We start from the raw sequence: 22,365 nt of genomic DNA, 5'->3' as shown, positions 1-22,365 counted from the left end.
CAAACAATGGGGAAAAAAAAGGGGAAAAAAATAGGAAAAATGGAGAAAAATGGGGGGGGGATGGGGGGAAAAATGGGGAAAAAAAAGGAGAAAATGGGATTTCAACTCCCACTTTCCATGTGCATTCAGGAGAGGGGTGGAAAGGGAAAACCGAATTCTTCCCAAAAAAAGCAGCTTTTCAGTGAGGTGCTTTTTACTAATTTCGGTTTTTTTTTTTTTTTGGTTTTTTTTTTTTTAGAGCCTTTTAAGCCAAATTTGGCTGTTTTGGGTTTTTTTTTTAATGCCAAATCTGGTTATTTTGGGATTTTTTTTTAATGCCAAATCTGGTTCTTTTGGGATTTTTTTAAGCCAAATCTGATTCTTTTAGTTTTTTTTTTTTAAAGCCAAATCTGGTTATTTTGTTTTTTTTTTTTTTTTAATGCCAAATCTGGTTCTTTTGGGTTTCTTTAAGCCAAATCTGGTTCTTTTGGGGTTTTTTAAGGCAAAATCTGGTTCTTTTAGTTTTTTTTAAAGCCAAATCTGATTATTTTGGTTGTTTTTTAAAGCCAAATTTGATTATTTTGGTTTTTGGTGTCTTTTTTAAAGCCAAATCTGATTCTTTAGGTTGATTTTTTTTAAGCCAGATTTGGTCCTTTTGGGTTTTTTTTAAGCCAAATCTGAATTTTTTTTTTTCACCAAATCTGATTCTTTGGGGTTTTTTTAAAAAGCCAAATCTGTTTGGTTTTTTTTTTAATGCCAAATCTACTTTTTTTTGGTTTTTTTTAAGCCAAATCTGGTTCTTTTGGGTTTTTCATCTCCTGATTTGGGTGGAGCCATCAAATCTCCTTCAACACAACCGGAGAGGATTTTTCTTCATTATTTATTATTTTAAAAAACAAATAAACATTTTATTATATTTTATTACAGATAGATAGAAATTATTTATAAAACATTTATCAAATATTTTAAATAATTATTAATTTTATTTTTTTATTTTAAATTTACCTGTGTGCCAAGGTCCTTCATCCTGGCCAGGGCGAGCTCCCTCAGGTTCCCGTGCTCCACCCCGGAACTCACCAGAGGCATTGGGATATCCCTGCAGCAAAAATAAAAATAAAGGAGGAAAATCCAAATTTTGAACAGCTCCATCAGCGGAGAATTCACCAAAAAACTCCATCGGCCAAAATCCCGAATCGCTGAACTCCTGAATTTGCTGAATTCCTTTTTGGTTTCAAGGCTTTGGTTGAGTTGGAAATAAAAAAACCCCAAATAAAAAACCCCAAATAAAAAAAAACCCAAATAAAAAAAAAACCCAAATGAAAGCAGGAGGAAAATGAAGGGAAAAGTAAAAATGGGAAATGAAGAAACATGCAAAGAAGAAGTCAGAGATTTTTTTTTAAGAGGAAAAAAATCTGAATATAAATCTTTAACAATCCTAAAAATGGGGTTTTGCTCTCAGTTCTTCAATTAATTGGGAATCTGGGGGGAAAAAAAAAGGGATCATCCATGTGTTCTTCATCAGCTGCTGCTGGAGAGCAGAAATTGGGAAATTCGGGGAAAATCCACCAGAATCACAACAGTTCCATGGTGGGGTTTGGGTATTTCCCTTAAAACGGTCACTGGTCACCAAAATCCCTCAGATTTACACCCAAATTCCACCTGTTCACCCAAAATTCCACCTGTTCACCCAAAATCCCTCAGATTTCCATTAAAATCCCTCAGATTTACACTAAAATTCCATCTTTTCATCCCAAAATTCCTCAGATTTCCACCCAAAATTCCACCTGTTCATCCAAAATCCCTCAGATTTCCACCAGAATTCCACCTGTTCAACCAAAATCCCTAATTTACACCCAAATTCCACCTGTTCACCCAAAATTCCACCAAAATTCCACCTGTTCACCCAAAATCCCTCAGATTTCCACCAAAATCCCTCAGATTTCCACCAAAATCCCTCAGATTTCCACCAAAATTCCACCTGTTCACCCAAAATTTCTCATTTCAATCAAAATCCCACCTGTTCACCCAAAATCCCTCAGATTTCCTCCAAAATCCCTCAGATTTCCACCAAAATTCCACCTGTTCACCCAAAATTTATCATTTCAACCAGAATTCCACCTGTTCACCCAAAATCCCTCAGATTTCCATTAAAATCCCTCAGATTTCCACCCAAATTCCACCTATTCATCCCAAAATCCCTCAGATTTCTGCCAAAATCCCTCAGATTTCCATTAAAATTCCACCTATTCATCCAAAATTTCTCATTTCCACCAAAATTACATCTGTTCATCCCAAAATCCCTCATATTTCCACCAAAATCCCTGATTTGCACCAAAATTCCACCTGTTCACCAAAATTCCACTAAAATTCCACCTGTTCACAAAAATCCCTCAGATTTCCACCAAAATTCCACCTGTTCACAAAAATCCCTGATTTCCCCCAGAATTCCATCTGTTCACCCAAAATTCCACGAAAATTCCACCTGTTCGCCCAAAATCCCTCAGATTTCCACCAAAATTCCACCTATTCATCCCAAAATCCCTCAGATTTCCATCAAAATCCCTCAAAATTCCACCTGTCCACACCAAATCCCTCAGATTTCCACCAAAATTCCATCTGTTCATCCAAAATTTCTCATTTCAACCAGAATTCCACATGTTCAGCCCAAATCCCTCAGATTTCCACCCAAAATTCCATGTGTTCACAAAAATCCCTGATTTCCACCAAAATCCCTCAGATTTCCACCAAAATTCCATCAGTTCATCCCAATCCCCCAGATTTCCACCAAAATCCCTGATTTCCACCAAAATTCCACCTGTACATCCAAAATTTCTCATTTCAACCAGAATTCCACCTGTTCAACCAAAATCCCTCAATTTCCAACCAAAATTCCATGTGTTCACAAAAATCCCTGATTTCCACCAAAATTCCTCAGATTTCCACCAAAATCCCTCAGATTTCCATTAAAATTCCATCTGTTCACCCAAAATCCCTCAGATTTCCACCAAAATCCCTCAGATTTCCACCCAAATTCCATCTTTTCACCCCAAATCCCTCAGATTTCCAGGGAAATCAGGAACAGAAATTCAGTTTGCACCAGGTTGGTCCCAAATGTTCCTGGCTGAGTTTTCCTTCTTTTTTCTGAATATCCCAAAAGCTGAATATCCCAAAAACTGATTAATAAATGAATAAATGAATAAATGAATAAATGAATAAATGAATTAATCCAGGCTGCTTTTCCATCCCTCTCCACCCGGCAGATCCATGGAATGAATTCCTGGTGGATTTTCCTGGATAATTCCGTGGTTTGGCAGGAACTGGGTAAAAAAATCAAGGAATTTAAAAAAGTCCTGAACTTGGGAAAAGGGGGAAAAAACCCCAAATTTATTTTATTTTATAGAACAAAAACGAAAGGGCTGGAAAGGACCTAAAACCCCATCCCAAGCCCCATCCTGGAATTATTCCAGGGATGGGCATTCCCAAAAATTCCTTCCCAAAATTCCCCACATCCCATTCCCTGCCCCTCCAAGCTTTCTCTGGGAAAAGGAAAAAAATTTTTGCTTTTTTCCTATAAATCCAAAAAATTATTTGTTTTTTTTTTCCTATAAATCCACAAAAAATTTTTTTTCCTATAAATCCACAAAATAATTTGTTTTTTTTCCTATAAATCCACAAATTATTTGGGTTTTTTTCCTATAAATCCACAAAATTTTTTAGTATTTTCCAATAAATCCACAAAATTATTTGGTATTTTCCAATAAATCCACAAAATATTTGTTTTTATCCTATAAATCCACAAATGATTTGGTTTTTTCTATAAATCCACAAAATTATTTGTTTTTTTTCCTATAAATACACAAAATTCTTTGGTTTTTTTTCCTATCAATCCACAAATTATTTAGGTTTTTTCCTATAGATCCACAAAATCATTTGGTTTTTTTTCCTATAAATCCACAAATTTATTTCATTTTTTTCCTATCAATCCACAAATTATGTTTTTTTCCGATAAATCCACAAAATTATTTGGTTTTTTTTCCTACAAATCCACAAATTATTTGGTATTTTCCAATAAATCCACAAAATAATTTGCTTTTATCCTATAAATCCACAAATGATTTGGTTTTTTCCTATAAATCCACAATTTTTTTTTCTTTTTTCCTATCAATCCACAAAATTATTTGGGTTTTTTTCCTATAAATCCAGAAATTTTTTTTTCTTATAAATCCAAAAAATTATTTGGTTTTTCCTATAAATCCACAATTTTTTTTCTTTTTTCCTACAAATCCACAAAATTCTTTGGCTTTTTCCTATAAATCCAAAAATTATTTGGTTTTTTTCCTATAAATCCACAAAATAATTTGTTTTTTTTTTCCTATAAATCCACAAAATTATTTGGTTTTTTTCCTATAAATCCATAAATTATTTGTTATTTTCCTGTAAATCCACAAAATTATTTGGTTTTTTTTTCCTATAAACCCACAAATTATTTTTTTTTCTATAAATCCAAAAATTATTTGGTTTTTTTTCTATCAATCCACAAAATAATTTGATTTTTTCCTATAAATCCACAAAATTATTTGGTTTTTTTCCCTATAAATCCACAAAATTATTTGGATTTTTTCCTATAAATCCAGAAATTATTTGGTTTTTTTTTCCTATAAATCCATAAATTATTTGTTTTTTTTCCCTATAAATCCACAAAATAATTTGGTTTTTTCCCTATCCATCCCGGCTGGGTGGATTTTCCCTCCAGGAACAGAGACTGAAGAATCCTGACCGGAGTTTTTAGCTCAAACCCAGGGAATTGTAACCAAAATCCCAATTATTAAAATTATTAAACCTGATTCAAATGAAGGCCCAGGTTCATTGCACCTCCTGTTCTCCCAAAATTCGGGAAATGGTTCCCGATATTCCCATTCCTTGGCTTTCCTCGGATCGGGACTTGCAGGGAAATTCTGGATCCGGCTCTCGGCTCCGCCCCGTTCCCAGGGAAAGATTTGGATTTGCTCCTTTTTCCACCTCCCCAGCCGCAGAGTGAGAGGGAAATCCAGGAAAACACCGGAATCCAAGGAAAACCAGAACCCCTGGAGGTGGGAGATGCTGCTCCCGTGAGAGGGAAATCCAGGAAAACACCGGAATCCAAGGAAAAACAGAACCCCTGGAGGTGGGAGATGCTGCTCCCGTGAGAGGGAAATCCAGGAAAACACCGGAATCCAAGGAAAACCAGAACCCCTGGAGGTGGGAGATGCTGCTCCCGTGAGAGGGAAATCCAGGAAAACACCGGAATCCAAGGAAAAACAGAACCCCTGGAGGTGGGAGATGCTGCTCCCGTGAGAGGGAAATCCAGGAAAACACCGGAATCCAAGGAAAAACAGAACCCCTGGAGGTGGGAGATGCTGCTCCCGTGAGAGGGAAATCCAGGAAAACACCGGAATCCAAGGAAAACCAGAACCCCTGGAGGTGGGAGATGCTGCTCCCGTGAGAGGGAAATCCAGGAAAACACCGGAATCCAAGGAAAACCAGAACCCCTGGAGGTGGGAGATGCTGCTCCCGTGCTCTTCCACCTCCTCAGCGCCTCCGAGGATTCCCTCTCACCCCAGCTCTCATTCCGGATCTCAAACTCCCTGGAATTCCCTCCCATTCCAGATGTCAAATTTCCCAAAATTCCCTCTCATTCTGGATCTCAAACTTCCCTGGAATTCCCTCTCATCCCATCTCTCATTCCAGATGTTGAAACTCCCTGGAATTCCCTCTCATTCCAGATGTTAAATTACCCTGGATTTCCTGTCATTCTGGATCTCCAACTTCCTGGAATTCCCTCCCATTCCAGATATCAGATTTCCCAAAATTCCCTCATTCCAGATGTCAAATTTCCTTGGATTCCCTCTCATTCCAGATGTCAAATTTCCCTGGATTCCCTCTCATCCCATCTCTCATTCCAGATGTTAAATTACCCTGGATTTCCTGTCATTCTGGATCTTGAACTTCCTGGAATTCCCTCCCATTCCAGATGTCAAATTTCCCAAAATTCCCTCTCATTCTGGATCTCAAACTTCCCTGGAATTCCCTCTCATTCTGGATCTCCAACTTCCCTGGATTCCCTCTCATTCCAGATGTCAAATTTCCCAAAATTCCCTCTCATTCTGGATCTCAAATTTCCCTGGATTCCCTCTCATCCCAACTCTCATTTCAGATGTTGAAACTCCCTGGAATTCCCTCTCATTCCAGATGTTAAATTACCCTGGATTTCCTGTCATTCTGGATCTCAAATTTCCCTGGATTCCCTCTCATCCCATCTCTCCTTCCAAATCTCAAACTTCCCTGGATTTCCTGTCATTCTGGATCTCAAACTTACTGGAATTCCCTCCCACTCCAGATGTCAAATTTCCTGGAATTCCCTCTCATTCTGGATCTCCAACTTCTCTGGATTTCCTCTCATTCTGGATTTCAAACTTCCTGGAATTCCCTCCCATTCCAGATGTCAAATTTTCCAAAATTCCCTCTCATTCCAGATGCCAGACTTCCTTGGATTCCCTTCCATTCCAGATCTCCAAATTCCCTGGATTCCCTTTCATTCTGGATTTCAAACTTCCCTGGATTCCCTCTCATTCTGGATCTCCAACTTTCCTGCATTCCCTCTCATTCTGGATTTCAAACTTCTCTGGATCTCAAACTTCCCTGGATTCCCTCTCATTCCGGATCTCAAACTTCCCAGGACTCCCTCTCATCCCATCTCCCATTCTCTCTCCCTTCCTCTTTCCCAGCGATGCTTCCCAACCCTTTCACTTTCCCTGTCCTTGAAAATCAACAGAATTTTGAGCAAAAATTCATTTTTTAACAATTTCGAAGCTCCGCTTTTCCCTAAATCCTGATTTTTTTTTTTTTTTCCGAAGCTCCCGGTGTTTCCTGCCTTCAGCTGTCTCCCCCTGTGCCAATTCCCTCTGCTCATCCCCACCCTGCCACAATTCCAGGGAAAAATCAGGGAAAAGAGTCCAGGCAGGTGAGGAATCCTGGGAGAGGATCATTAAATCCACCCAATTATCCATCACGGAATCCAGCCCATTAATTATCCATCATGGGATCAACCCAATTAATTACCTGTCATGGGATCCACCCAATTAATTATCCACCACAGGATCCATCCATTATCCAGCATGGGATCCATCCAATTAATTATCCCATATTATTATGGGATCCATCCCATTAGCCATCATGGGATCCACCCAATTATCCGTCATTGGACCCATCCAATTAATTATCCATCATGGGATCCATCCCAATCAATTATCCACCATGGGATCCATCCCATTAATTATCCATCATGGAATCTATCCCATTATCCACCATGGGATCCATCCCAATTAATCATCCACCACAGAATCAATCCAATTAATTATCATAGGATTTAATTATCCATCATTGGATCCATCCAATTAATTACCCATCACAGGATCCACCCAATTAACTATCCATCAAGGAATCCATCCCATTATCCATCACGGGATCCATCCAATTAATTATCCATCACGGGATCCATCCCACTATGCTTCATGGGATCCACCCAATTATCCATCATGGGATCCATCCCATTAATTATCAATCACAAGATCCATCCCATTATCCATCATGGGATCCATCCCATTAATTATCAATCACAAGATCCATCCCCTTATCCATCATGGGATCCATGCAATTATCCACCATGGGATCCATCCAATTATCCACCACAGGATCCATCCAATTAATTACCCATAATGGGATCCATCCAATTAGTTATCCATCACGGGATCCAGCCAATCAATTATCCATCACGGGATCCATCCCATTAATTATCCACCACGGGATCCACCCATTATCCACCATGGCATCCATCCAATTAATTATCCACCACGGGATCCATCCCATTAATTATCCATCACAGGATCCATCATTATCCACCATGGCATCCATCCAATTCATTATCCACCACGGGATCCACCCCATTAATTATCCACCATGGGATCCACCCCATTAATTATCCACCATGGGATCCATCATTATCCATCATGGGATCCACCCCATTAATTATCCACCACGGGATCCATCCCATTAATTATCCACCATGGGATCCACCATTATCCACCACGGGCTCCACCCCATTATCCCTCAGGATCCTCCCAGCCCTGGCTGCTGCTCCCGGTCAGCGGCGCCTCCGGAATTTTCCGCGCATTTCCCAACTTCCACCTCCCCATCCCACCTGCTTGGCCTTTCCCACCTGCACAGAGAGGGACCAGCTCTACGATTTTTGCTTAATTAGCAATTAAAGCTGTGAGATAACGAAGGCCGAGTCAGTTGGGGCCGTAATTAACGGATCGAGGCCGGAATCCCTCCCGGAGCAGCGCGGAGACCGCTCCAGTTGGGAATTACCTCTGGACACGTCTGGGGCTGGGAAGCACAGGGGGTCAGCAGAGCTGCTGGGAGAGCTGGGAATGGTCACCTGGAGAAGGATCCAGGGAGATCTTGGAGCCCTTCCAGGGCCTAAAGGAGCTCCAGGAGAGCTGGAGAGGGACAAGGGATGGAGGGACAGGACACAGGGAATGGCTTCCCGCGGGGAAAAGGGAGATTTATATGGGATCTTGGACAGGAATTCCTGCCTGTGAGGGTGGCAGGGGCTGGGCTGGAATTCACAGAGAATCCCTGGCAGTGTCCAAGGAAAGGCTGGAGCAATCTGGGATCAAGGTTGGAATGGGATGGGATTGAAGGTCCATGGATCCCATCCCAAACCATTCTGGGATTCTGGGATCCAGGACACTCAGGATCCATCCCGGGGGATTTTTATGGAATTTGGGGATGGAAAAGGGAAGGGAGACCCTTCCTGGAGTCCCCAGTTCCCAGTGAAGCCTCTTGATCCCAAAATTCCTTCCCAGAGAGGTGTTGGGATGGGGATGGATCCAATGCCAGGCTGGGAGAGCTGGGAATGGAGGGTATTCCCTGGGAAAGGGGAGCTTGGGGTGGGATTTGGGAAGGGATTCCTGGCTGGGCTGGCATTCCCAGAGAATCCCTGGCAGTGTCCAAGGAAAGGCCGGAGCACCCTGGGCGATAATGAAGGCCCAGTCGGATCTGGGGCTGTAATGAACGGATCGAGGCCGGAATCGCTGCCGGCGCAGCGCGGGGGTGGCTCCAGCTGGGAATTACCTCTGGACGCGGTAGACGCGCGTCCAGGGCGGCACCAGGGCCAGGATCCGGGCCACCAGGTCCACCAGGGTGCTGGGGGGGTAACTCCGGTACCTCCCCGTTTTCCAGAGCTCGTAGAGCCCCGTGCCGCGGATCACCAGCGTGGGGTACAGCTTCAGCCCGTCGGGACGGAACGCCGGGTTCTCAAAAAACTCCTGGGAAAACAACAAAAATAAAGAGTTGGTGTGGGAGAGCCGCGGGGTGGGATGGTGGGGATGGGTGGAGAGGAGAGATCTCTGAAGGCAGGGGTGGAATTTGGGGTTTGTTGCGAGGATGAGAGGGCAAGAGAGTAAGAGAGTGAGGTTCCCGTTACAAGACCATAAATCTGCCTCTGTGTTGAACATTCTGATTCTCACTAACCTGACCTAGGACACAAATCCTGTGGCATTTACACACAGCCTGTAAGAATCATCGCATTACCACACTGTGTTACATTTTAAACCCTAAAGGTAAAGGGGATGAGAGGGTGAGAGAGCAAGGCTCCCGTTACAATACCATAAATCTTCTGTGTTGAATATCATAATTCTCACTAGCCAATCCAGTACAAGATACAAATCCTATGGCATTTACACACAGCCTGTAAGAATCATCACATTACCACACTGTGTTACATTTTAAACCCTAAAGGTAAAGGGGATGAGAGGATAAGAGGGTGAGAGATCAAGGTTCCCATTCCAATACCATAAATCATCTTCTGTGTTAAATATCATAATTCTCACTAGCCAATCCAGTACAAGATACAAATCCTATGGCATTTACACACAGCCTGTAAGAATCATCACATCACCATCCTGTGTTACATTTTAAACCCTAAAGGTAAAGAGGATGAGAGGACGAGAGGGTAAGAGGCTCCCATTACAATACAACAAATCTTCTTCTGTGTTGAATATCATAATTTTCACTAATCAATCTAGCACAAGATACAAATCCTATGGCATTTACACACAGCCTGTAAGAATCATTACATTACCATCATTCCATTACCATCCTGTGTTACATTTTAAACCCTACAAACTCCTCTCTGGGCCCTTCTGCCGAGCTGGCAGGGTCTGCTCTGCCCCGTGGGCCTGTCTGCAAGCAGAGGGTGTTGTTCCATCAAAAGGGGATCGCCTTCAGTGGCCACACCATTGTTTGCCAGATGTTCAGTGACTGAGGGATCTCAAAGCTTTCATTTCAATCTCGCTTCTAGTTTCTATATTCTCAAAATCTTTTGCCAGGGAATCATATTGATAAACTTTCCCGTTTCACCTTCCCCATCAGGGAAGGATGGAGGTGAGAGATCTCTGAAGGCAGGGGTGGAATTTGGGGTTTATTGCAAAGGGCCAAGTGCAGGGACCTGCGGGGAGCTGCCAGCCACAGCTGGAGCAGAAAAGAGGAGAAAAGAGAGTGGGAAAGAGAGAGAGAGAAATAAAGAGAGTGGGAAAGAGAGAGAGAGAGAAATAGAGTGGGAAAGAGAGAGAGAGAAATAAAGAGAGTGGGGAAGAGAGAGAGAGAAATAAAGAGAGAGGAAAAGAGAGAGAAGTAAAGAGAGTGGGGAAAAGAGAGAGAATGAGAGTGTAAGAGTATATTCTTTTAGAATAGATTTAATATAATATGTTATTAATAGAAATAATAAATAATATAAAGCTTGGCTTTCATTTCAGTCTCGCTTCTAGTTTCCATATTCTCAAAATTTTCTGCCAGGAAATCATATTTATAATATGATATAATTATATCATAATAATATAATTACAACAGAATAATAGAACTATATAATAATAATGTAATCATAACAATATATTCATATAATTATATTAATAATACATAAAAATATATGTATAAAATATATTAATCATATTTATAATACATTAATTATATATAATATAATTAGATTTATAATAGATTTATATAATAGATTTATATATTTATTATATATTATAACTACATATTATAAATAAATTTATATAATAGATGTATATAATTATACGAATTATAATATATTATTATATTATAATTATATAATAATATATTTATATAATTATTATATCATAATAATACACTAATTATAATATCTTTATCATCTCCCCCAACAAGTTGGATCAAAAAGAGGCAAAAAAAAAGAAAAAGGGCAAAGCGACCGTTCCCTGGGGTTGGGAACTTTGGTTGGACTCATTTCCAGAGGGGTTTTGTGGTTGGAAATATGGGAATTACTGAGAATTCCTGGCTTAGGCTGAGCTGTGAGTATTTATGGGTCTATGGCATTTTTAGAAATGAAAAATCTGTTCTAGATTTGAAGAGGAAGCCACAGGAGGAAGAAAGACCCACACAACACCAGAACGAGTCAAATCTGTGCTTTCCTTGTATTTTCCAGGGTGAATTCCATGGATATTGCACCATTTATTGTCCCAGACCCCGGAATTAGAACAATAGGGATGAGATCAATCAACGTCTCTGGCCCACAGCACTGGAATAGCAACGGAGAAAAACAGATTTATTCTGGTTTTCTGTGTTTAATAAATCTGTTTAAAACAGATTTATTCTGTTTTTCTGTGTTATTCCCCACTCTGAGCAGGCCCTGAGAACAGCAGGGTGAAGTCTGGCTCTGATTTCCCTGCCTGAATCCCACATGGAGCACCCAGGTTGGGTTTTTTCCCAGATTAAATTTTGGGATTGATAATTACAATGAAATAATTTCAACAAAGGAAAAGCGAAATCAGGAGCCAGGCAAGGCACCCTGAAACCAAGAAAGGATTAAACTGATTTAAAGGAAAAGTGAAATCAGGAGCCAGGCAAGGATTAAACTGATTTAAAGGAAAAGTGGAATCAGGAGCCAGGCAAGGATTAAAGTGATTTAAAGGAAAAGTGGAATCAGGAGCCAGGCAAGGATTAAAGTGATTTAAAGGAAAAGTGAAATCAGGAGCCAGGCAGGGCACCCTGAGCCAAGAAAGGAATAAAGTGATTTAAAGGAAAAGTGAAATCAGGAGCCAGGCAAGGATTAAAGTGATTTAAAGGAAAAGTGAAATCAGGAGCCAGGCAAGGATTAAACTGATTTAAAGGAAAAGTGGAATCAGGAGCCAGGCAAGGATTAAACTGATTTAAAGGAAAAGCGCAATCAGGAGCCAGGCAGGGCACCAAGCAAGGATTAATCAGGATAAAACCCCCAGAATGGACCAGCTCAGCTCCAAGGCACACCAGACCCAGTACCAGGATGGGAAGGTCAGGAATTGCAATAATCCAGGTTTTTCCTTTTCCTAAACCAGGCCTGGATCCAGCCCGGGGCATGCAGGGAAACAAGAGGTGGAAAATCTGATTTTCCAGGCAGCTCAGCCCTCAGCACAGCCTGGGAGACGAAACAAGGTCTGGAGCCAGGACAATGGTGGGATCAGAGTGCTTGGGGTGGGAAGGGATCTCAGCTCATCCCATGCCAGCCCCAGCACCGCCCACCATCCATCCCAGGCTGCTCCAGCCTTCCCTGGCACCTCCAGGGATCTTCTCCAAGACCTCCAAGGCTTCATGGATCAATCCAATTCCTTCAAATCCAACGCCCAAAGGGCCTGGAGAACGATCCTGGCTGTCCTCAGCCAAGCCCAAGTGGGCTGAATTCCACTTTTTGTGGGTGGTCGATGGAAAATGAGGAGAAGGAAGGAGATGGGAGCGGGCTGAGTGTCCTGGCAGGGGAGGATGGAGCAGTTCAGGTGAGGATGGGGCCAATGGGCCACTCCAGGCAGGGCCTGGGTGAATATTCCCCATCATCCCAAAGCGGGAATTGTGAAAAATGCACGTATTTTATGACTGACTTTTCACAAGTATTCAAATGAGTATTACACGTGTTGTGTTAGAAAGTAACGTTATAAACAAAACTCTGCCGATTTTTTTTGTGGGGGAAAAAAGTTACAGAACCAGTCAGACAGAGTTGGTGCTACAGCGCTGCCTGTTTGTTATGATAATCACAAATTAATGGTTCTTTTTGTGCCGGTAAAGGCCCTGGCTTGGGCTCAGTCAATGGCTCCTGTCCCCAGACAGTGAGGGGAAGGGATGAGACGTGGGAGGAGGGGGCATCAGAAGATGCAAAACAACAACTTCGGGAGCTGCATGCCACGGGAAGTGCCAGACTTCCCGAAAAGACCCCAAAACCAAGGAGCCGATGCAGAATTCAGAAATCAGAGCGATGCCTGGGCGTGAGGGACGGAATGCGGAGCCTGCAGAGGTGCTGGGAACCCTCGGTGCCCCTCGGCCTGAGCAGGAAATCATCTTAAAGCAACACCTGGAGGTGGAAGGAACGGGAAGGCGAGATGGGGGCGATGCCCAAAAGGCTCCCGCGAGGCCTGGACCCCCAGCTCTGCCCCAGGAGGGGACGAAGCTGCACCTTCCTCCTCCTCCTCCTCCTCCTCCTCCTCTGCGTCACCCTGGAGAGGAGACTGAGGACCCCTTGGGCTTCACCATCTTGAGCTGATCACCTTTAATAAAAGCATCAAAAGGAGAAAAAGTCTCCTGCCCTGTTTCTTCAAATAATGCTGGATTCATTCTCTTAAGTAGTGCGGTAAATAGAGTTTTAGGTTGTTAAAAAATGTTAAAGTAGGAACTAAATAATAAAATTAACTAATAAACTAATAACTGAAATAGAAAGTGATGATAAAAACTAAGCAATAGAAACTAACGAATAAAATGTAAGATAATTCTTTTAAAGAAAGGACTTGCAGCAATACAGCAGCCACAGGACACCTGAATCTTTCAGAGAAAATGAATTTATTGCCCCATTATCAGAAGAAATGAACTTCTTCCCACCTGAAGGCGCTGTCAGGATTCAGAGGAAGAAGCTGAGGATGACCAGACAGAATCCTGTGTTTGAATGGAATTTATGCATCACGGATGAGGTGTATGAATATGCAATAGATTATCGTTTTTAAGGGTTAATCCTTTGTTAATGTGTGTCCTTTTTCGGGCTTATTTTGCCCAGAAAAAGGTACCCGGACGTCCGTAACTCTTTGTCTCCATTGTCTCATATTGTCCTAATTCAAATTGTCCAAATTATTATTACTCTGATTGCATTCCTATTTTTATGACCATTTTATTACCGTGAAACTTTGAACATTTTAAAGCCGAGTGAGTGGCGTTTTTCACAGCAATGATTCACCACCATTCCTGGATTTTGCACGCAGCCAGCAAAGCCCGGCTCACCCTGAATTCTGTCCCTTCACTCCTCTGTGCCTCTGACGTCCGAGCATGAATAATAACAATAATAATGATAATGATAATAATTCTGATAATTCTGCTCCCCAGTGGCTTTTAAAAACACACAGATTTCCCTGCTAATTCCTCAAAACTCTCCCGAGCTGATTCCCCAAGTAATTAATTTCAAACGAGATAAGGGAGCGGCTCCTCCCCAGCCCCTTTTCCCTGTAAATCCCAATATTTAAAGGTTCAACCTTTCCCCATTCACAAACTGCTTTTGATTAAGTTTCCCCTGAAACAAAGGGAGTAGAAAATGCCAATACGTGCCAAGATTTAAGAGGAATTGTAGCCTTTTCTTGTGTGTTTATTTTATTTTTTTTTTTAATTAGACACCTTAAAAGGTGTCTGGGGCTGATAAAAACCCTCCGGAGCTGTTTCCTGCCAAGACAAATTGAATCCTGAAAATATTTGTTCCAGAGGCCACCATCCATGGCAGCTCTGGAGGTTTTCCATCAGCTCCAGGCTGAGTCAGGGCTAATCCACGTCTGCTCCGCAGGGAGAGGCGAAAGATGACCCAGGGAGGTCATCTTTATATTGGAATTATTGTTATATATTTATTTATAGGAATATTAGTACATTATTAACATAATTGTTATAATATAATAATATAATTAATAGGTATAATAGGCAATATATTGTGTTATATATATGTAATATGTCATATAATGATATTATTAATATTATATAATATCAATCTATAATAATATAATTAATAGATATAATAGACAATATATTGTGTTATATATGTAATATGTCATCTAATAATATTACTAATATTATATAATATTAATATATAATAATAAAATTAATATAGTATATTAATTATATAACAATATTATATTAATGTTATATTATAGATTAATATTTCATAACGTTAATAGATAATATTATTAGTAGATATAATAGATAATATATTGTTATATATAATAATATAATATAATATAATATAATATAATATAATATAATATAATATAATATAATATAATATAATGTATATAATGTATATAATGTATATAATATATATAATATAATATAATATAATATAATATAATATAATATAATATAATATAATATAATATAATATAATATAATATGACAAATATGTAAAATATAATATAATAATATAATTAATATTAACATTATTATTATATTATTAACACAATTATGTATTGCTTTATATATCGGAACATTTCTGAGACTATTCCAAATGGAAGCACCACCAACCTCAAAGCCAAACCAATCCTCCTCGAGGTTTTCTCCCCTCAGGTATTTAACAGGTTTTAGATAATTAAGATTTACTGAAGGTAAATGTAAATTTGGGGGCGTGGCCAATGGGCAAGGCATGAGGGATTATTGCAGCAATTTAATGAAAGTAAAAATTCAAATTTAAATTTAATTAAAGTTAATAAAGGTCAGCTCTGATCAGCTGGAACAAACCTGGAGGTTCATATGGATTCCTCCATACCTTAAAATATAATTTCCCTGTAACATCATTCCTCAATTTATGGGATATTAAAGAAAACCGAGGATTTTTTCACAGTAAATAATAACTGTGAATTATTTTTTTTCCCAAACTCTCACCAAAAGCTTTCAGTGACATTGAAACTGTTGCCCAGGAAAATTGGGATTCCAGGAAACCAAAAGTTAGTGTCTGTTAGATCAGAATATAACCCCAGAATCGTGGAACAGCTGGATTTGGGCAAGATCCTCTCATTCCAAGGAGGGAGCAGGAGATGGAATCGGGAGGGAACACCCTCAATTTCAATATTTTCCCCTCCTTGTGCTCTCGCAAAAACCCTTTTAAATCAGAAAACCCCTGACCCACAGGGAAAGGTTTGAGGATTTGGGATCCTCACGGGCCCCCATCCCCAAATTCAGCATCAGCCAAAATTCCGAGATTCCACCTGGAGGTTTTAATCGGATTTTCCTGACCACACTCAGCACGCAATGAATGAGAAACCAGCTTCAAAAAAAACCAAAGAAACCCCAAAAGGAGAAAACCAAGGCGAATTTCACGGGATTCCACTCGAACATTTCACAGCCCCCAAGATTCACCGGCCACCGTTAATCTCCTCGCCCTCCAGGTGCCCGACTGCTGCAGGAGATAGGACACAAAAAGGGGATAAAAGCAGCAATTTCTGAAAGCGATTCACTCAAACGCCAGCATTTGCTCGGAGTAAAGGTCACCAAAAACCCATTTTTGAATGACCACAGAGATTGAAAATTCAACCAGTGGAGATGGGACTGCGCCCCTCAAACCCGCTCCTCGAACGGGCTCCTCCCGCCTGAAAAGAGATGATTAAATTCAAATTGTGTGAATAAGACGAGCACTATCTGAGCTCTATTTTTGAATGACCAGAGAGATTCAAAATTCAGCCACTGGAGATGGACTGCGCCCCTCAAACGCCGCTCCTCGAACGGGCTCCTCCCGCCTGAAAGGAGCTGATTAAATTCAAACGGCGCGAGTCAGAGGAGCATTATCGGAGCTCTCCACGCTCCATCCCTTATCTCCATCAGCCGGATTATTTATAGCACTTGAAAGCTCCTGCCTTGAGTGACACCCGCAGCCCGGCGGGGAAGGAACAATCACTTAGCGCTTTAATTGCGTGCATTAACAGCAGCTCGCGCCTCCATTTTCCCCCGGCCTCATTTGCATTTCCCCCGTCAATGCCGGGCTAATTAAAAGCCCCTAACGATAGGATCTGCATTCAGCGCGGCAGACAATGGCCCAGTGACCGAGAAACGCGGATTCCAGGGTGCCTTTGCCGTGCCTTTGGAACACGCGGCGCCTGGGGCAGCGCACGGCACCTGCCGGGCTGGAAATGGACGTTTGAAATCGGGGAAATCAAAACATTTTAAAGTCACCCGGCCCCGGGATCCCGCAAGGATGTCACCTCCGACTCGCTGTTTTCGGAACGGAACAGCAGAGGATTTATCTGGCGGGTTTATGTGAAGGTGGGAGGTTGGTTTTGTAGCGTTTTGTTTTTATTTCCGTCCCCAAAGAGCTTCCTGTCCATTCCTGTGTTTCTGCTAAAATTCCCTTCAGGAGTGCGACACAAAAGGGGAAAAAGCCTCGAGCTACACGTGGGGAGGTTCAGGTTGGAAACGGGGACTAATTCCTGCTTGGAAAGGGTGTTCCAGCCCTGGGCAGTGGTGGAGTCCCCATCCCTGCAGGGATTCCACATCCATGTGGATCTGGGGGCTCCTGGATCCGGGATTTCAATCCATGTGGATCTGGGGGGATGTGGGCCTTGGTGGAGTCCCCATCCCTGGAGGGATTTAAATCCATGTGGATTTGGGGCCTCATGGATCCAGGATTTCAATCCATGTGGATCTGGGGGCTCCTGGATCCAGGATTTCAATCCACGTGGATCTGGGGGGATGTGGGCCTTGGTGGAGTCCCCATCCCTGGAGGGATTTCAATCCATGTGGATCTGGGGGTTCGTGGATCCAGGATTTCAATCCATGTGGATCTGGGGGCTCCTGGATCCAGGATTTCAATCCACATGGATCTGGGGGGATGTGGACCTTGGTGGAGTCCCCGTCCCTGGAGGGATTTCAATCCATGGGGATTTGGGGGCTCATGGATCCATGGTGGAATCCCCATGGATCGAGAGGAACTGAAGTGCACGTGGATTTGGGGGCTCATGGATCTGTGGGGGAGTCCCCATCTCTGGAGGGATTTCACACCCATGTGGATTTGGGGGTTCGTGGATCCAGGATTTCAATCCATGTGGATTTGGGGGCTCCTGGATCCAGGATTTAAATCCACGTGGATCTGGGGGGATGTGGGCCTTGGTGGAGTCCCCATCCCTGGAGGGATTTCAATCCATGTGGATTTGGAGCCTCATGGATCCAGGATTTAAATCCATGTGGATTTGGGGGGACATGGATCTGTGGCGGAGTCCCCAACCCTGAAGGGATTGAAAACCCACGTGGATCTGGGGGGATGTAGACCTTGGTGGAGTCCCCATCCCTGGAGAAATTTCAAATCCACATGGATCTGGAGGGATGTGGATCCATGGTGGAGTCCCCATCCCTGAAGGGATCTAAATCCATGTGGATTTGGGGGGACACGGATCCAGGATTTAAATCCACATGGATCTGGGGGGAGTGGATCCATAGTAGAGTCCCCAACCCTGAAGGGATTTCACATCCACGTGGATTTGGGGGCTTATGGATCCAGGATTTAAATACACGTGGATTTGGAGGGATGTGGACCTTGGTGGAGTCCCCATCCCTGAAGGGATCTAAATCCATGTGGATTTGGGGGAATATGGATCCAGGATTTAAATCCATGTGGATTTGGGGGCTCATGGATCCAGGATTTAAATCCATGTGGATTTGGGGGAATACGGATCCATGGTGGAGTCCCCATCCCTGGACAGATTTCAATCCATGTGGATTTGGGGGCTCCTGGATCCAGGATTTAAGTCCTTGTGGATTTGGGGGCTCCTGGATCTGTGGTGGAGTCCCCATCCCTGCAGGGATTTCCCATCCAGGTGGATTTGGGGGGACACGGATCCAGGATTTAAATCCACATGGATTTGAGGGGGTGTGGACCCGTGGTAGAGTCCCCAACCCTGAAGGGATTTCACATCCACGTGGATTTGGGGGCTTATGGATCCAGGATTTCAATCCATGTGGATTTGAGGGGACATGGATCTCCATCCCATGGAGTCTCCATCCCATGAAGTCTCCATCCCTGGAGGGATTTCAATCCAGGTGGATTTGGGGGCTCCTGGATCCAGGATTTAAATCCACATGGATTTGAAGGGATGTGGGCCTTGGTGGAGTCCCCATCCCTGGAGGGATTTCAATCCATGTGGATTTGGGGACTCATGGATCCAGGATTTAAATCCATGTGGATTTGAGGGGACATGGATCTGTGATGGAGTCTCCATCCCTGGAGGGATTTAAATCCATGTGGATTTGAGGGAATGTGGATCCAGGATTTAAATCCGCATGGATTTGGAGGGATGTGCACCATGGTGGAGTCCCCATCCCTGGAGGGATTTCAATCCATGGGGATTTGGGGGCTCCTGGATCCAGGATTTAAATCCACATGGATTTGGGGGGATGTGGATCCATGGTAGAATCCCCATCCCTGGAGGGATTTCAATCCATGTGGATTTTTGGGGATGTGGATCCATGGTGGAATCCCCATCCCTGGAGGGATTTCAATCCATGTGGATTTGGGGGGATGTGGATCCATGTTGGTGTCCCCATCCCTGCATGGATCTAAATCTATGTGGATTTGGGGGCTCATGGATCCAGGATCTAAATCCATGTGGATTTGGGGCTCATGGATCCAGGATTTAAATCCACATGGATTTGGGGGGATGTGGATCCATGGTGGAATCTCCATCCCTGGAGGGATTTCAATCCATGGATTCGTGGTGGCCTTGGCAGTGCTGGGAATGGTTGGATTCCATGATCTCCGGGAGTTTTTCCAACCTGAGCAATCCCAAATCGCTTCCTCTCAATGCCTGCGCTCACGGCAAAACCTCCCACGGATGGGACCGAGGGGAGAAACTCCCAAAGATCCAAAAATCCCCACCTCCTGTGAACTATTCCGTGACCAAGGCAGGGAGGGCAGCATTCCAGGGAATTGCTGCAGCTTTCCTGGCCATCCACAGCCAGACAGCAAAACCCTTCCAGGGCCTGGCATGGTCAAGCTGCCAAATTTCCCATTATGGAACCACCAAGCCAAGGAAGAAGTTACAGAAAAGGGTCACCAGCACCTGAAACACTTCAGATTCTTTAGGAATTTCCCATATTTTGGGTAGGAAAAGCGGATTCCCTGCTGTGTGAAGGACCTTGGAAGCTTCTCCACCTCCTGCCTTCCCCAAAACCCTCAACCCCACAGGTCAGAGGGAGCTTTCCCAAGCTCCAAGGGGAATCCCCACCAGCTCCAGCTCCAGCTCCAGCAGGAACATTTTCCACATTAAACCCAGGAATCTCCCCACAGATCAGACACTCCTGCCTCCCATCCCAGCCTTTCCATGGTCGGTTCCCCCCTGGAATATCGGGATCCAGCACTGCTGGGGAGTTCTTCTCTCCCAAACCAGGAGATCCCGGCCCTGCTGGGACACAGCCCAGGAGAGATGGAGATAAAAGAACCTGGAAAATTGCTGGAGTAGGATCAGGCTGACCTTGGAGGCCCGGACAGAGCGTCCAGATTGTGCTCGGCGGTGCAGGTGCTCCGAGCCTGCCTCCATCCATCCTGGAAAAACCCAGGAGAATTCCTCCATCAATCTGCTCTCAAGTTCCACCTTTGCTTTCATCTCCTGGTTTCTTTTTTTTCCCCTTTCTAGGAGGGTCAGCGTTCCCCTGGGGCTCAGCACAGGAAATAAAGCATTTTTCATTGTCTCAAAAATGTGTGGATCACTTGAAAGTCTCCTCTCCCTAAAAAAATCCACAGCAATTCCATCCTGGTTTTGATTAAAACAACCCCAATCTCAAATTGGGGGTTGTTTTTATCAGATACTCACAGCAAAACCATTCTGCTTTTTGAATTCAGAAATAAAAATATAAACCCCTCCAAATGCTCACAGCAAAACCATTCTGCTTTTTGAATTCAAAAATAAAAATACAATCCCACACAAAACCAAAAATTAAGCCCTCAAAAAATCTAATTTGGCCCTCGTGGTTTCTTCACTCGGTAGTTGATGGTGATCTGCACTAAAATTGGTATTTTACTGAGTGATGCTGTCTTTGCCTGGAAAATTTGCACTCTCTATCCCTTTATTCCTTTATTTTTGCCTGCCTGTTCCCAGCCATATGTTCATTATTGACTTCAGCAGCAAGGGGCCTCAGTGAAAAAAAAAAAAAACAAAACCAAAAAAAAAAACCCCAGGAAATAATTTGTGAATGGAAAAAAAAAAAAAAAGAGAGAGAAAGAAAAAGAAAGAAAAAAAATTCTGGCTTTTTCTGGTGTAAAAAGCCTCAGAACAGAGAGTGGCTGAATGAGCCTGAGCAACCCACGGGGCCTGGGGGCTGCAAAGTGCAGAAATCATCCCTGGTTCGGGTGGAAAAAGGGTCTGAACTGCTCCTTTTCAGCGAGCAGGAGCTTTTTGTGAATGGGAGGCTGCTGGCAGGCAGTGATTGGCATCATCCTAACGCTGATGGTTCCTGAGGGGAAAAAAATCCCGATTTTCAGAGACAAAGGCAGCGATCTGAGAGCAGAATAAAGGCAGATTTCCCCACACAGCCACGGAGATTCTCCATCTCATGGAATGGTCTGGGTGGGAAGGGACTTTAAAGATGATCCCATTCCAATCCCAACACCTTTCCCAGGGTGCTCCAGCCTGGCCTTGGAAATTCCCAGGGATCCAGAGGCAGCCACAGCTTCTCTGGGAATTCCTCCCCAGTCCCTCGCAGTGAAGAATTCCTCCACAAGATCCCACCCAAAATTCCCCTTTGGAGCCATTCCCTGGGTCCTCCAGCCCCTTCCCAAATTCCAGCTCTCCTGGAGCCCCTCGAGGCTCTGGAAGCAGCTCCAAGGATTCCCTGGATCCTTCCATTCTCCAGGTGAACATTCCCTCTTCTCCCAGCCTGTTCTCCCCACAATATCCCGATTTTTTCTGCTTCTGTGCAACACAAAAAGATCTCTCTGCTACTCATCCTTGGCCTCTCCTGATTGAAGCTCGACCCTGAAAGTTTCTGAGCCCACAATTCTGCAGAAGTGGGCGCAGCCTGTGGGTGATTTACCCCCAGAAATATGAGAGTAATTAGGTGTGAAAAGAGTTTCCAGAAATAGCCCGTTCCTTACTACCACCGTCCTCATTACCATGAAAATTACCCCAGCTGTGGTCAGAGCTCACAGAACCATGAATGTTCCTGAATGGAGGCAGCTTTTGAGCAGGAATATTTCCTGAGATTCCAGGAGAAGCTTGAGGACTGAGAATTAAACATCCTCACATGGATGTGTCCATTAAAAAAAAGAAAAAGAAAAAAAGG

General features: G+C 43.0%; 1 protein-coding gene across 1 annotated transcript in view; it reads right to left on the bottom strand.

Annotated features, from left to right (window-relative positions):
* The window catches only part of ELP3 (elongator acetyltransferase complex subunit 3), a 112,011-nt gene that overhangs the window by 23,183 nt on the left and 66,463 nt on the right, over positions 1–22,365 (bottom strand). Inside the window, exons 10-11 of the mRNA XM_066547639.1 lie at positions 9,154–9,347; positions 985–1,075 (exon numbers count right to left, since the gene is read on the bottom strand). Of these exons, the coding sequence (XP_066403736.1) occupies positions 985–1,075; positions 9,154–9,347 (285 nt within the window). The remainder of the gene's footprint in view (positions 1–984; positions 1,076–9,153; positions 9,348–22,365) is intronic.

The sequence above is a fragment of the Molothrus aeneus genome, chromosome 3 (genome assembly GCF_037042795.1).
Source record: "Molothrus aeneus isolate 106 chromosome 3, BPBGC_Maene_1.0, whole genome shotgun sequence".
In the NCBI taxonomy this organism is placed as follows: Eukaryota; Metazoa; Chordata; class Aves; order Passeriformes; family Icteridae; genus Molothrus; species Molothrus aeneus.
Note: the sequence above shows the minus strand (reverse complement) of the source record. Positions and strands in the feature narration are given on the sequence as shown.